This window comes from Dryobates pubescens, chromosome 3 (genome assembly GCF_014839835.1).
Source record: "Dryobates pubescens isolate bDryPub1 chromosome 3, bDryPub1.pri, whole genome shotgun sequence".
NCBI classification, from domain to species: domain Eukaryota; kingdom Metazoa; phylum Chordata; class Aves; order Piciformes; family Picidae; genus Dryobates; species Dryobates pubescens.
Window position 1 is genome coordinate 28,513,886 of NC_071614.1, and position 16,648 is coordinate 28,530,533.

Here is a 16,648-nt window from a genome sequence, read left to right on the forward strand (position 1 = left end):
TGGAAAGCAAGTAGAGACCTCAGCAAATTAAGCCTTTAGAGACCATCATGCAGATATTTAACTTCAAGAGTAAACAATCCAAGAGTTAAAATAACAAACTCTTGATATTTAGCTCTGTATGATTCAGACAAAGTGATCCCTGAATGTCAGCATATTTTCAGATTAAAATTTGCTGATTATTTGTCCTTCAATTTTAGTAGCACATCTGTGAGCACTTTTAAGTGCAGACAGTGCACAAATACCCACATTTTTTTGGCCCTGTCCCCCAAATCACAACTTCTATCTTAGCTTCTAAGTTACTCTAATATACTAAACTTGGAGGTTTCTCTATTATATTGATCATTTTATCACAGATAATTAAAACATTTCCAACTGCCTTAATTCCATGACCTGATTTCATATGACAATTATAATAAGATAATAATGATAACATGGTGATTGACACCACTACAGGAAAAATGGAGTGGAGTGAGCACAATCGTTGTTTTATTCTATCTTATTGGGGTAAGAGTATATGTTCCTTTTACAACTGTTTGGGCAGACCTCTATTAAAGAACTTGTTTGGAACTTGGCCATTTGCACAAGTTTTTATGCATCCATTAGCAGAAAACTTCTGTTAAGTCACACAAAAGTAACTAATCCACACTGCACCAGGCCTTTAGCAGATCTCAGAGCTAACAGGCATTTACTTTCAAAGTCCTATGGGTAATACTATGTAGTTTAATGAAAGCCTGAAGTAAAAGGCAAGCTCCCAACTAAGAGCTCCCAAAGATGCCTTTTCCTAAGTAAATAGCCTAAGTAAGTGCAAAGATTTTGCTGCTGAGTGATGAACAGAACAAACAGAAAGATGCTGGGAAGTGAGAAGGGGTGACAAGCCCAGACAGATCAAGTGTGTGAACTGAGCCTGTACATTTACCTTTTTGTTTCAGCCTTTCCTTCCTTAAGTGTCTCTTTTCTCGGCTGCTGATCTTGGTCTGCCAAACTCCTGCAACACAGAGCAAAGTTAATTTTTAAGCTAACAAGAAACTTCCTTTATTGCTTTCATTGCGTAGCACCAAGGCTAAATAGTTTCTGGTAGTACCTGATGCTGTCTCTAGAAGTGTGAAGGCAGTGAGTGCTGGCTTGGTCTTGTGCAGCATCTGCCCTATGTGCAGCATTTGCTGTCTGCAGAAAATGCATTACATAAGAAATCCCCATCACAAACCTGTCTGTTGTGTGTCCTGACTCATGTAACTCTTCTGTCCTTCGTGTCAGGCTGATGTAACACTCCATTACATCAGGAGAGATGTCACAACAGCCTATCAACTGCCTTCTACATCTGACATTCATGAAAATCTTTACTGTCAAATGAGGTTTCAATGTACTGGCTTTCTCTAGCCCTGAACATACTCTAGGACTTGTTCTGCAATGTGGAGGCCCTCTGATGTGCAGCTGAATTCCACAAACTTCCATTCACACTGATGTAGCCAAATTCTGACTGCATGAACCAAGAAGTCAGGGGAGGGCCTGGCACAAATGGTTACAAGGGGAAAAACAGTCTCTGGATTTCACTGAGACAAACGCTTTCTTTCTCCAAAGCATCCCTGAATAAAGCGCCAAAGAGTTCAGCTGATTCATCTGTTCAAAAACCTAAACATCCATTTGAAGGAAGCCTCTGCTGTTTCCCCTCCTTCCCTAGCAGCCTCAAAGGCACCCTGCTCCTGACACCAGGGCCACAGGGAGAACTCTGGTCCAACAGCAGTGAGGGCTTCTCTTGCTCTCACCACCACACTAATCACATTATAATCTTTTAAGCCCAGAAAAGCTTCGTGTGTTGTTTTCAGTATGACCCTTGGTGGGAGGAGGCAGAGAGGGGCTCATGGGATGCAGTGTGTTTTTCAGTGAAATTCAAGCTCCCTGAGCCTTGCTGGCCTCTGCCAGATTTCTTTGTAGACTTGCTTGTAACCAAAGATTTTTGGGTCTATTCATGAATGTGTGAGAAATTGGCTGCATATTACCCCAGTGCCTTTACCAGCCTCAGTCATAGGCATAACAAAATGCTGCCTGGGAAAGACCACAGCTTCAGCTGGGTATCAGCATGGCAGAGGCTACCCAATTAGACAGGACCCCACTACCCAGTGAACCCCTGGGCACTTCATCTGCAGATCGGCCATTCCTGTGAATAGGGCAAGGACCTGAGAAGTGTGGCAGGAAAGCAAATGGTCCCTGTCCATGTAGTTACAGGCAGTAAGGAGCAGATAATGCACGTGGCTCTCAGACTGGCAATTTTTCCCAATAATGCAGAACTCTTAGAATTGTAGAGAAGGCTACCCTTTTGAGATATTTCACCTCATGTTATTTGCTAATATAAATCAGATAACAGAAGAACCAGGTCTTTTATTACCTTCTTCCTCTTGCACTTTGTCTCTTTCCACAGAAAGCAAATCTTTTGGCACCTTTTTGTCTGAGTACTGGGCTTTTCTCTTCTTCTTAGGCTACAGGAGATCCATGACACAAAGATAAAATAGATTATTTGTTACATTTCATCATGAATCAAAAAAGAGTCCAGGCGACAGTTTTGAAATGGGGACCACACAGTGTTAACCTTTTGAATGTTCTAATTTTAACACAGCGGTTCTTGACTTTTCCAGGACAGGACACCCCTGCCAGGAAAAGGCTTCCCTGCCCAGGCTGTGGGGCCGCTCCTCACTTGGAATTGGTTGTAAAGTACAGACGCTTTCCTCCACACTAGCACAAGTGCTCAATACCCAAGAGAAAACCCTTGAGGATGATACCTTGAGGAGCTTTTTCTCTTTGGTGTTGGCTGATGTTATGAGCTGGCCATTCACTGGAACCTGGAAAATGGACAGAAAAAATGCATTATGAAATTTGTATGTGTGTACATATGATATACATACACACACACACACATATATGAATGCAACTATTTTAATACATTTCTGTAATACATATGATAGACTGAAAGATACAGCAAAATAAACCACGGTACAAATCTGGGCTAGAATTTATGCCCTTGTTTCAATCTGAGTTAATTTATTCCAAATTAATTAGTGTTAGATAAGCCTTTATTAATGTAAATCCAGAAACCCTGCGTAGATTTATTCCAAAGCAGACATATTTGTGGTTTATCCTAAGATTTGTCTAGGATCAAAGATGTTTTTCAAATAGGGTAAGCCTGTCTTTAAAAAAGCAGCACGGACAAGAGAAGGCCTATTTTAATTCTTGTTTACTGGTTGGGGTGGACCTTATGTTCCCCCTCAAGTCTGCCTGACCAGCTACAAGAATAGCTTTCATCCTACCTGGATCATGTAAACTAAACCATGAAAGTTTAAGGACTTTTCAAATTACAGTCAAATTAATGCCTTGGTTGTCTCAGAATTCACTGGCAATGGGTGACCTCCAGTTACAGGGGTGGGAGGGTGCAGATCTGCAGCTGAGACAACAAGATCCGTGCCAGTGAGGGCCACTGAGGTGGCAGCAGGATCCAAGAAAAGGCAGACCCCAGCTGCCTCCATTTCTCCCTGACGCTTGTGCATCTTGTCATCCTTATGCAATGCAACTGTTTGATGCTACCCAGGATTCCTTCAGTATCATTAGACCTGTTGGGCTGCCAAGCTGAACCCGAAAGCATAGAGCGTGACCCAGGCTGTCACCCTAGTCCCAGATTCAACCTCCACCTCTGCCTGGGACAAGGATGACAGGGAGCCTGGATGCCTGGCAGATGAACGCAGCCCTACAGGGGGCAAAACAGCCTAGAGCTGTCGCCTCACATTGTTAAACAGTGGACACTCTCTCACAAGATGGTGAAGGTGCCTACAGTCCTCTTGAGGAAGGGAAGACTGATGATACATTCCAGCATCTACTCCTCCTTCCCACCCTTACAAGTTATCTTGTTCCCTGAGACATTTTGACAAGAGTTTGACTGCAGGCATGCTGGAAGATGAAACCTGCCCTAGTTCAAGTGCAGAGGAGCAGTACTTGCTGTGTGCTGTCACAAATGTAATTAGCAGGGTGAAGAATAATGTGCAATTAATGAAAAAGAGAGAGAGAAATCATCACACTCCACAAAAAACTGTATGGTAAATCAGCAAAGCCTTAAACCTCGGGCTCACTAGATGGCCATATCCCTTGAGGCAACAGGGACACCACCCCACATGCGAGAGGCAAAGCCTCAGAGCCACCTTGTGACCGGCAAGATTACTGCTCTCACACAGGGGGACGGAAGGAAAGTTCCCCAGAGCACGTTTTTTTCTGTTATCCCAAAGGCACTCCAAAACATCCTCGGGACTTGAAGCAGTTTCTTTCAAGAGAAGGAACAGAATTATTTCTTAGACACCAAAAAAAGTATCTCTGCGCTCATCTGCAATGATTAGTTAGCAGTAAATAAAGCCCCGTGAGTGATTATTCATGCTCATCCTCATCAAATCCAGTGGGGCAGCAGTCCTTCAGCCTGATAATGTTTAGTCATTTGGTATTCTGGAGATTTTAGAGCTATTTTTCACAAGTCTCAGAAAGACCTGAGTTGGAATGCACTTAAAGATAGCACAGCAGGCACCTGCATGCTAGCAAGTGCTTCATCTCTGGCGATGCTTGCTTGGAAACGCCAAATAGTTACAGGCTTGTGGTGGACAAAGGTGTAGCACGCATGTAGTAAGCTGGCATTCAACTGACTGTCATGATAGGGCTGAATGAGCCCAGCACAAACATAGACAGGCCCTGATGTGTCTAGACATGGTCCCACTCTCTCTCTCCTTCCTGCACAAAGTTGGGGTAATACAGGAAAAGGAAAAAAGGGACAGGACCTAATGTGTCTGGTAAGCAACTTTCCTTCTGGGGTAAGAGCATGTGTACTGGCCACTGCTTCTTCCAGACCAGGCCTGTTTCTGCCTTTTATGGCCACAGCCTGGCAGAACCCCTTTTCATTGGGTAACTATTTGCTGGCTTCAGTTGCCTTGTTGGCCCAGTTGAATCTCAGGCAAGATATATATGCAAGTCAATTTCTAGTTGCCTTTGTCTTGCTTGATCCTGCATTACCTGCTTGGACCTGCCTTGCTTGAAGCTGCCTTGTGTTGCCTCACCTTGAGTTGCCCAGTCCAGAGTCTGGGATAAAGCCGCAAGCCTACTTACTGCAAGCTAGAGAAGCCACAAACCTTGGAGCCGGAGACAAGCCTTGCTTCCCCTTGCAACTAGAATTTTGCCATGCCTCAGTTTACCCAGGAAGATGCAAGAGCCCATCACGAGAAGCATTGTAAGCAGCCCACTGTCTTGCTGAAGCCTGACCAGCCCCAAGACTGCAGCCTTCCTGCCAGCAACCATCCATGCCTGGCACACGAGAGTGCCTCAAAAAGCCTCAATGGCTAATACACAGCAGCAGCACTCTCCGCTTGGGTGGAATCAGCTGTGAGTAATTAATTCATTGCCTCTTTGGCTTAATGGTTCTTGTCAAGTCTCCCCCTCCTGTGGTCAAGCGCCATTTTGTGCTGGGGAATTCTCTCTTTCTATTACTATTCCTCCTGGTTTGCTTAAATTGTTAAAGTTGTTATATTTGACTAAATACTGTACATTCCCACTGTAAATATATATTCTAACTGCCCATCTAATCTCTTTGATGCACTTGGGCAATTTTTTTCATATTAATAAAAAGTTATTGATGTTTTTATTAAGATCCATATTTGCCATATCTTAATTATAAATTCAATAAATTCCTTCATGCTGACACACCACAATTATCTGAAGAGGAAGCCCCCAAACAGCAGATGTTGCTGCATACCACAGAGACAACACTGAATCTGGATCCTACCATAAAATTTCACAGCAACAGGAGCCAAAATCCCTGCCTGATTGCATCAGTAATTCTGCTCACTTCAAATTATAGGCTTAAACCAAATGGTTCCCCATCTCTTTTCTCTCCCTTAGCTGTCATTTGTAAACAATATAATTGTTCACAACTATATTCTTCTGAACACTCAGAATAACAAATAACACAAATTAATTACTTCTGTGTGAAAACCTGGCCATCTTTGGTTTTTCCCATGAGCAGTCATCCCTCTTCTGAGACTCTCCAGTTCATTTACTCCTCAACAAACTCCACAAACTCCTCAACAAAACAGACTATTTTCCATATACTGCTCTGCTCAAGGAAAAAAAAAAATCTCACTCTGCCTGGAGCAAGGAGAGAAACACCATCTCATTTAGCATGGGAAACATAAAATACAAAACATGGGGAATTTTAGTAAAAATTTGAACCACTTAGATAGGGAAGATCTTGAGCTTACACCATTCTTCCATTCTTAGCATATGATTCTGTCCAATTGAATGTGTGGAAACAGAAATAGACTGTGTCTTAGTGAACAACAATTCCTATGCAATATAAAATGTTGGGGGTGGGGGGTGTAATTTTCCACTGGAGGACACAGGACTTCAGAAAAAAATGCATTTTATGGGATGAATACAAGAAGAGATGACTAAGGAAAAGCACACATGTTAAGTGCTATATTCCTTTCAAATCTCAACAAACCCTGGTGATTTCCCAGTTCTTGTCACAAAATCTTCACCAGTTTCTAAAGGCTTTGCAGATGGACCTCCCAAGTTAAGGAACCTTCAGCAAGACTGCCACCACTAGCAACAGAAACAGCAGTGCCAACTTAGGAGGTGAGGAGGAGGATGGGTTTTTGCCTTCTTTTAGACACACACATAGGATAAAAGACATCCCACCTCCTGTTAGCTTTTCTTTACATCAAGATGCTTCTGAAAGCATGAGGGACTACAGGCAGAGAAGAGGAGGTGTCAAGATTAAGGATGTGCAACTGTCTTCCTCCCCCAGGCTGCCATAAGCAAGCACAGCCTGAGGCTATACAGAGCCCTCACAGAGACAGAGAGAACTCCAGAGGGAAAATGTTGAGTCCAAAAGAGAATTAGGAAAGATGCAAACTATATTGTCTCTGACAGACGTCTCAGCTGGGGCAGGATCACGTTCCTGGACCTTCTCTTCATATAAATGACAGCAAGCAAGAAGCTGGAATTGCTACAGCACTTTGCCAGTCTGCTGTATACTTTCACCAGACAAGCACAACATTTCCTACTTAAATGGTATTTCATCTGCTAGGCAAACATCCCTCTCACTCTCCATCAATGATGAAGAGGTTAAAAATATACTGTTGACAACCTTTTACTACATCCCAGGGGCCTTCTTGCTGACTGACTGGCTATTTGGTCCTAAATACACACCTGGGACTCCTGAACCTTGTTCCATTCTTCCTAATGAGCAGCTGAGTGCAAGAAAAATACCGAACCTGACCACTGACTGATGATCATCAAATAGCTCACGCCTCTGGTGATGTTCTTCCTTCAAAACTGAAATATCTGTTGCTTCTCCACTATCCTTCAGTAACAGCAGCCATTCCATTCCTTTCATCACCCAGTATTTTTACAGAGTTCAACTTCATTTCAGTGGAAAGGTATTATTCTAGCCTGACCTAGTAAATCCTGCCTTTATCCAACCCCTTTTCATGCAGTAAGCCAGCTGTATGGCTGAGGAACTCCACCCTAACCCTATTCTTCCCTTTCCAAGCCCTTAGGATATGAGATTAGTCATGCTTCTATATCATGCCTTTTGGCCATTCTGAAAAGGAAAAATGAAAGTTCATTATTTTATTGCACTTAGTCTAATGGACTCATTAAAGAGAAATTAATTTTGTCTGGGTAAATTATTTTTTACATGAAAAATGTAGTTTTGTAGAAAGAGAACACATCTAAACCCACAGCATTAAGGGACTGTATACAGTCATCAGTGCAATTCCCAATACATTAAATATATGCAGAGAAACAGAATTGGGACTTTTAGTGGAATCAGACCTAGCATATTAATTTCCACTCACATTCTGTGGAACAACAGGATGATTATTTTTAGTTCATGGCCATTTGGTTTGTGACCCAGTGGAACAGGATTTCCCCCCCTCCCCTTTTTTTTTTTCTTTATATGTAATCTGAGGTTATATTTCTGATGATTGCTCTGAAACCTTCATTCTCTTAAGCTAGTGTTTCCTTTATTTCATGCTGTTAATATAGATTTATCTAAGTCACAAATAAAGAGGGCAAAGGGATAGGTCTTCCAATGTGAAAAAAATACTGGGTTTGCTATTTATAATATTTATCAATATTCTTTAGTATAAATAATGTTTAATAATTATTATTTCAAATCTTATCACTATTTGTTATTAATATTTATTAATACATAAACCATGTATTCAAAGCCATAAAACCATACCCCATGATGCATTTCAACAGTTTCATAAGACTAGTCATTTTAGCAAAACCAAGCACCTTTGTAAGTGTCTATCACTCCAGGAAGCCTGCTCTCAAATCTCAGTGCCACAGACTGGTTACAGGATTAATTAAAAATTATGTGAACATTAGCTTCAAGCTTCCTAACTGCCCTTTGTGCCACTTGGGGAATGTGCTTAAAATTGCCTTCCTCAAGGCAGCATTGCAAAGGTTTCCCCAGTAGAGGGATACTAGGACAGAATAAATGCCATGTATGAAACCCAAGGGGAGCTATTTTATGCTTCACACATTGGAAATCAGGGAATTCATTTAAGAACATGCATAAAGATTCATAAAATTGTTTTCAGCTACCTCTTTCAGAAAACTCAAATTAAGTGGGTTAGACATGTAAAATGGAAGGAAGCAAAACTACCCTATTCTGGCAGGGGATCTGCAAACACAAAACCATTTCCAGATTTAAGAAACACTTCCATTAAATTGTTTCCTAGCGCTCACTTCCAGGGCAAAATGAAACTATTTCACCTTGTGTTACACTGTAAGACAAAAGTGGTAGACTTAAGGCCACAAGGCTACACTGGTACAGCAAAACCAATGCCAACATACACTAAATTAGAAGGAGAAAAAGAAAAAAGGGGGAAAAAAAGTGGGGGGAAGGAAAAAAAGGAAAAGAGGAAGCAAAAACCTCCTCTTTTTAATCAGGGCATTCACTTCCCTGAAACTGTATTACTACTAAACAACATCACTGTGGTGGTCAGCTTTCTCAGTACACCTTCAACAAGCTGAGAACTGAGCAGAAAGTCTTCATTTAGCTCAGCATCCTCTGGAAGATCTGATCTTTGCTCCCTACACTGCACACTATGAGTCAGACGTTTGCAATACTGCTTGCAGACCAATGTTTGCTCTCTAAAGATCTGCGCACAGAAGCACAGGCTCAGGCACAGGGTAAGCAAAATAGAGTGCTGCTGTGGCTGGCCAGCAGCTTGCATTGCTCCATCAGCAGACAATGAGCAATCTGCATGACAAACACATTGGGAAATAATGCAGCACACCCAGTTTCGTTTATTCTGAATCAGATTTTTATAAAATCTGATGTCTGGAAACAGACATCCTGGCCAGTCTGGCTTTGCCACATGGTCCTGTGCTGATAGAATCAGAATCATAGAATGGTCTGGCTTGGAAGGGACCTCCGAAGGTCATCTAGTCCAACCCCATGTGCAGTAAGCAGGGGCATCCCCAGCTACTAGATCAGGTTTCCCAGAGCCCTGTTGAGCCTCACTTTGAGTATCTCCAGGGATGGGGCCCCAGCTGCCTCCCTGGGCAACCTGTTCCAGTGTTCCACCACCCTCATGGTAAAAACCTGTTCTTAACACCCAATCTAAATCTGTTCTTCTCTAGTTTGAAGCCACTGCCCCTCATCCTGTCGCTGCAGGCCTTTGTAAATAGTCTCTCTCCATCCTTCTTGTAGTCCCCCTTCAGGTACTGAAAGGCCACTATTAGGTCTCCCTGGAGTCTTCTCCTCCAGGCTGAACAACCCCAGCTCCTTCAGCCTGTCATTGTAGCAGAGGTGCTCCAACCCCCTAATCATTTTTGTGGCCCTCTTCTGGACCCTTCCATCAGGTCTGTATCCTTCCTATATTGAGGGCTCCAGACCTGTACAAAGTACTCCAGGTGAGGTCTCACCAGAGCAGGTGGTAGAATCACCTCTCTGGATCTGGATTGCCAGAAGGCAATGCATCTTTGAATGCAGCCCAGGATGTGATTTGCCTTCTAGGCTGCAAGTGCACACTGCCTACTCATGTCCAGCTTCTCATCCATCAGCACCCCCAAGTCCTTTTCCACAGGGCCACTTTCTATCACCTCACCCCCCAGTCTGTATTGATAGTAAGGAGTGTTCTGGCCCAGCACTTGCTCTTGTTGAACATCATGAGATTCACCTGGGTCCACCTCTCCAGCTTGTCCAGGTCCCTCTGGATGACATCCTGTCCCTCTGGTGTATTGACAGCACCACTCAGTGTGGTGTCATCTGCAGACTTGCTGACGGGGCACTTGATACAGCTATATCACTGATAAAAAATATTAAACTGCACAGGTCCCAGTATGGGCCCCTGATGGACTTCATCCTGGATGGCTTACTTCCCAAACCAATGGGAACCAGGTGAATGGCAAAGGACAAGCCTGCATCTGTCAGAGGAAAAAAGATGGGGTTGAAGTTGATCTAGAGTCCACCAGAGAGACAGGAAGGCACCAGCTTCAAAGAAAATTACTCAGTCCTAATAGCTTGAGAAATAATAACACAATGTCAGTTTCTGCTAAGGTGACAGTGGGAAGCTACAAAAACATTCTGGGTTCATTAGCAAAGGAAACAGGCTCTTCATGCATGGCAGAAGAACATACAGGCACTTCTCTGGGTCATGCTCACTCATGCAAAACATACATGTGCCTGCAAAGGAGAGAGAATAAAGAGCGCAATCTTGGTTTGTGATCAGTATTGTAGATATTAACCACTTTATGAATTTTCCCTGACAAATTAAAAATGTGTTCCCAGTAGGAAAATGGGAGGAAAATTACATGGGAAACACATGCAATGAATAGAGAGAATCATATGGGCAATACAAACTGGGAATATGTGAAATCTGTCCCTTCATTTAAGGTGCCTGGCAGAGGGAAGAAAGAGGTGGTGGTGCTCCCATCAAATGGGTTCTCTGAGAACCTTGGGGAAAAAGATCTGAGCCATCAGGACAGAAAACCTGTTTCTGTGCATATATTCCCAGGGATGAAGTTGCCCATAACAACCCCTTGGACACCAATAGGTAGCAAATACAGGCTGCTGACGAGTAGCTAATGACAAGTAGCCAGAAATGCAGTAGCAGCCATTCTTACCCAAAGGCAATTCCAAGAGAAAAATTAGAGAGGCAGCCCTAAGATGCTGCAGCTAACATTACACATCCTCCCATTGAGGGCCAGCCTACCCAGGATATGCAGGAGGCCATATACAGAAGCCGTAAACATAGGGAGCAGACAGGTACCTGCCTCAGCTCAGCTGCTCCTACTATCTGACAAGACATCTGAGGAAAGCCAGATTTTCCCTAGCATGAGTGGAGAGAAAGAAATCAGTTACCTGGGATTTGTTGTTCTAACTAATTAGAGCAGCATTACAACAAGGGATCATGGCTCCATTTTAAGAAGGCAATTACCAAACTCCATCACCTTCAAGGATACTTCTGAAATCAGTTCTCATCCAAGACATCTGTATGAAAATAATTGTGGCACTGCAATGCGTTGACATGAAGAGTACCATATAACAAGAAAAGGCAGGAGCAAAGGTTTCTCTTTATACCTCTGGTGCTGTGAGGATTGATCTACAATTCTGGTACTGTTAAGCCATCACTGCAAGAGGTGAAAACTATCTCCAGTTTTGAAAAGATAATTCTGAAAAGCAGAAAGCTTTCTTTTGGGATGCATCAGATAATACTCACTTTTATAAATAGCCTAGGGAAGATGGTATTGCTGCATTTAGAATAGAATAGAATAGAATAGAATAGAATAGAATAGAATAGAATAGAATAGAATAGAATAGAATCATAGAATCAATAAGGTTGGAAAATACCCCAAAGATCATCAAGTCCAACCAGTCACCCAAAAACTCATGACTACTAAATCATGGCACCAAGTCCCATGTCCAATCCCCTCTTGAACACCTCCAGGGATGGTGACTCCACCACATCCCTGGGCAGCACATTCCAATGGATAACAACTCTCTCTGTTAAGAACTTTCTCCTCTCCTTGAGCCTAAACTTCCCCTGGCACAGCTTGAGACTGTGTCCTCTCGTTCTGGTGCTGACTGCGTGGGAGAAGAGACCAACCCCCTCCTGGCTACAACCTCCCTTCAGGTAGTTGGAGACAACAATAAGGTCTCCCCTGAGCCTCCTCTTGTCCAGGCTAAACAATCCCAGCTCTCTCAGCCTCTCCTCATAGGGCTTGTGCTCGAGGCCTCTCCCCAGCCTCGTTGCCCTTCTCTGGACACCTTCAAGAGTTTCAATGTCCTCCTTAAACTGAGGGGCTCAGCACTGGACACAGTACTCAAGGTGTGGCCTAACCAGTGCTGAGCACAGGGGCACAATGACTTTCTTGCTCCTGCTGGCCACACTATTTCTGATGCAGGCCAGAATGCCATTGGCCTTCTTGGCCCCCTGGGCAAACTGCTGGCTCATGTTCAGCCTACTATCAACCAGTACCCCTTTCTGCCTGGCTGCTCTCCAGCCACTCTGACCCCAGCCTGTAGCTCTGCATGGGGTTGTTGTGGCCAATGTATAGAACCCGGCACTCAGATGTGTTCAATCTCATGCCGTTGGACTCTGCCCATCTGTCCAGCCCGTCAAGGTCCCTCTGCCGAGCTCTCCTACCCTCTAACAGATCAACTCCTGCCCCCATCTTGGTGTCATCTGCAAATTTACTGATGATGGACTCAATGCCCTCATCCAGATCATCAATAAAGATATTGAACGGGATGGGGCCCAACAATGATCCCTGGGGCACACCACTAGTGACTGGCTGCCAGCTGGATGTGGCACCATCCACCAGTACTCTGTGGGCTCGGCCCTCCAGCCAGTTCCTAACCCAGAGCAGAGTGCTGCTGTCCAAGCCGCATGCTGACAGATTGGCCAGGAGTTTGCTGTGGGGGACGGTGCTTCATGATTGAACTGACCAGTTTGCAGAACAACTCCAGAACTCTGAATAAACACAACCCCCAAAACTCAACAGTAATCTTGTTCAGATCAGTTGCCTTCCAGCAAGTCTTGTTAGCAATTTCCTGAAAGAATCTTTATTAGGGAAAAGGCTGTCCTGAAAAAGACTAAACACCCTGCAGCATCATTCCTAGAGATTTGTGTGTGTACAACATATAGAATGTAACTTGTTATGTGTGATGCATAATGAGATTACATTCAAAATGTGTGTTTTATGATGGTGTTGAGGCCATGCGGCCATCTGAACAAAGTTTGTTCAACAGGCTTATTTCACATGGGCTGTGAAAGCAATTCAGAGTGGGTCTTACAGTGCACAGCCTGCTCTGAGACTAGAAATCACTCTGCTATACATAAAGTTAGCAAGTAGTGAAATGAAAGGCTTGAAAGGTGCTTGCCAGCAGCACTGGCACTGGGAGACACCAGCACAGTCATGCACTGTATTGACATGGATTTGGGAAGGATTTGGATGGAGGTGGCTGCAAGGGCTGGGAGATGCAAGCCTGGGAGGAGCCCTGCTGAGGCTATATTGCATTCTAGTGAAAGCACCCTGGGCAGGCACTGACTGCCTATTCCTGTGAGGTATAAGAAACAGAGGTCAGTCCTACATCAGAGGAAATGCAGCCATGTACAAGCGGATTCCCCAGGGAAGGCAGTCTTAAAGCCCACCCATGGGCAGCAGCTGGGAATCACCGGCAAACACGCATTCCCTAAATTGAAACAATAATGAACTGTTTAGGTTCTTTTAATTAAGATCTTGAATTCTCCACCACTTCAGGATATGCAGATGTTTGGCTGCTGGGATGTATCAACACACCTGAGCGCTGGAGGCAGTTTGTCTCTTGGCTTCATACCTCAACAGGCAGGAGAGAGGGGCTCCCATCTGTGCACCATGGCTTATGGCATTGGCCATGTCTATGGATGGAAGACTGTTATCAATAGTACCTGTGATGCTGCTTTGCATCTTCATATGCAAATTTTGCCATATGAAAGGTGTGCTGCTGTTCTGGCATCCTTGCACTGGCTATGTGCCAAAGCAGCATGCAGCATTTTACACTTATGCAAGGAGATAAAGTTTTTGCCTCAAGGATATGATGTTCCAAAGACAGAGATAACATGATGGGAAATGACAAGGAGCAGTGGAGAATGGGAAAAGAAAACAAAGGAGACAAACACAAAAGAGAAAGGGCAGGGTATTGTCATGGGAAGAACCTGTCTGATTTTTTCATTTCAGCATGTTAAGATGTTTTCCCTGGGTTATCTTTCTTTAGGATCTTTTAAGTAATTTTCCTTCTTCCCATCCCCCACCTCCTTAGGACCATATTTTGCCTCCTCTAGACCTACAGAATGATCAGTGGGTCTCATATAGAGGATGATGCTACTCTGTGTAAATGTGACTGTCAAAGTCCAGCCTATAAAGAGAAGGAATTGCTCAGAGCAGCAAAGGATGAGATTAAGGATAGAAATTTCACATGACTGTAAACAAATTTATCCCTTCAGTTTATCTCTTCCTCCGCTTCTTTGGTTTCTGTTATTCAGGCCTGTGAGATACAGCATCTCTGAGCACAAAATATCTATTCAAATTGACGTTTTTAGCTTGAACTAATAACCCCCACCACCATTACAGCATCAGGCCTGCCTCTGTCAACAATGTAGTGTCTGCCCCTTTCTGTCCCATGCTGCCTCAAATAATTGGTGGCTGTGCATAATTTAACTGCATTCTGAAACCAAGTCAGGTTATCTAGTATTGATGATTACAAAGCTATAAAATAATTGTTGCTGAAATCCCTCTTCATCCCTTGACATGGGCAGTTCTGTTCAGGTTGCTTTTTGACATAATTGTTCCTTACTAATTCAGGAACACTTATGCTGTCAGATCAAGATTCTGCTCTCACTGATGAGAAGAAAAAAAAAATACCCTGAAATAGAATAGCCTATTAAAATATAACTATAATACATCTAGAAGTTAAAATTTCCATGGCAAAATAATAAAACCCTGAAAACTATGCTATGATGGAAAGCGTGACACATTTGTGCTAATGAAGAACAAAAAAACCTTATTTTATAGCCCACCTAAGAAGAAAATAATAAAAATACTAAACACAACTCAAATTCAGTTTGTCCTTCTCCTAAGTGAAAGCTAGGAGGTATTAGTAGCAGATTTTAAAAAAATCAGAAATGCTTGACATACTAATTTTAAGTGCTTGCTCATGTTCAGTATGGTCTCCTGAAAGCTTTACTTTCCATACTGCAACACCTTGGTGAAATTGTTTTCTGTAATTTATGCTGAGCTGTTCTTCTACAGACAGCTTACAGTGACACAATCATGACAATGTCAAACAGAAACTTCATGGCAGTGCTTCATACCAGACTCGACATATATTCAGCAAGGTGGCCATGGTCATCAGCTCACTGCTACTAGCACAAATTAATGCAAGAACAGATAGTGAAGCTTTGACTCAGTGTAAATATAAATAAAATATAAATATAAATAATTGGCACATTGTTATCAACATCATAGCAGAGACACATGTCCTCCTCCACATGGACACTATGTGGAGCTTTCTTAATTCTCTGCAAACAGGATCATGCCCAGATAAAGTTATGATGTTAGACAAAGTGGCAGAAGAAAGGCCAATCAAACCAGCAATCCCAGGCCAGGTGCTCTAGCAACCTGCTGTCTTGCACTGGGATCTCGATGCCACCACGGGGCTCAGAGAGGAATGCTGAGTCCCCTAACCTAAATCACCCAAAGAGGTTTGGGACGCTGCATCTGTAGGCTGGACAGGCTGCCCGGCCATGAGGGATGAGATGGGATTGAGATGGAATGGGATGGCTGTAGTCCTGGAGGGTCTGCAGAGTACAAGACAGGCAGGGGGAAAAAATGCTGGGGAGGATGAAGGATGCTCATCCTGGGGAGACCCCCGTTCGGGGGATCGGTCAGGGAGCGAACCTTCCCGCCGCCCTTACCTGCACCATGCGCCTTTGTTCCTCCAGCTGCCGCGCCGGCAGCGCCCCGGCAGCCCGAGCGCCGGCAGAGCCATCATCCTCCTCCTCCTCCTCTTCCTCTTCTTCCTCCTCCTCCTCCTCCTCTTCTCGCGCCTGCCCGGCGGCCCGGCCGCGTCGCAGCCGGCGCCGGAGCAGCAGCGCGGCCGCCCCCAGCACCAGTGCCGGCCACAGCAGGGCCAGCAACCGGCCCGGCAGCCCCGCGGCCGTCGGTACCAGTTCCCCCGCGCCCAGCGCCAGCCGCACCGCCGGACCTAGCATGGCCGGCCCCGTTTCCCGCGGCCGGGGCGGAGGATGCTCCGCTCCGCCACGCACGGAAAGTTGGTGCCGGAGCCGCGCTGGCTGCCGCAGCTAGAACCAAGCACCAGAGCGGCTGCGGAGCCGTGCCGGGCAGCGGGACCGTCTGGTCGAGGCGGGGAGTGGAGGGGGGGACGGAGGGGGAAGCACAGGGGGGTGCAGGCACGTCTCTGCTTACGGGGAGGCTCGTTGCGAAGGGTTTGGCCGCGAGGGCGGTTGCGCGGTGCGGGGGGTGGGGAGCCGCGGGCGCTGCCGATCGCCCCGTGGGCGGAGGAAGGAGTTAATGCACCGAGCGAATTTTCGCTCTGGGAGAACGCAAG

General features: G+C 44.6%; 1 protein-coding gene across 1 annotated transcript; it reads right to left on the reverse strand.

The window, feature by feature from the left end:
- Positions 1-2,156: 2,156 nt before the first annotated feature.
- On the reverse strand, positions 2,157-16,427 carry LOC128899437 (nucleoplasmin-2-like). Its single transcript, XM_054178455.1, has 3 exons — positions 15,996-16,427; positions 2,775-2,834; positions 2,157-2,474 (listed from the first exon to the last, which is right to left on the reverse strand). The coding sequence occupies exons 1-3, from the start codon at positions 16,290-16,292 to the stop codon at positions 2,352-2,354; spliced, it is 480 nt and encodes a 159-aa protein (XP_054034430.1). The 5' UTR covers positions 16,293-16,427; the 3' UTR covers positions 2,157-2,351.
- Between the last annotated feature and the right edge of the window lie 221 nt (positions 16,428-16,648).

What these genes read in the sequence shown, in the direction of transcription:
- LOC128899437 (XM_054178455.1), bottom strand. Translation starts at nt 16,292, where the DNA reads ATGCTAGGTCCGGCGGTGCGGCTGGCGCTGGGCGCGGGGGAACTGGTA. An exon ending in AACAAAGGCGCATGGTGCAG is followed by an intron (nt 2,835 to 15,995) that starts GTAAGGGCGGCG and finishes TCCATTTTCCAG; the next exon opens with GTTCCAGTGAATGGCCAGCT. An exon ending in AAGAGAAAAAGCTCCTCAAG is followed by an intron (nt 2,475 to 2,774) that starts GTATCATCCTCA and finishes GATCTCCTGTAG; the next exon opens with CCTAAGAAGAAGAGAAAAGC.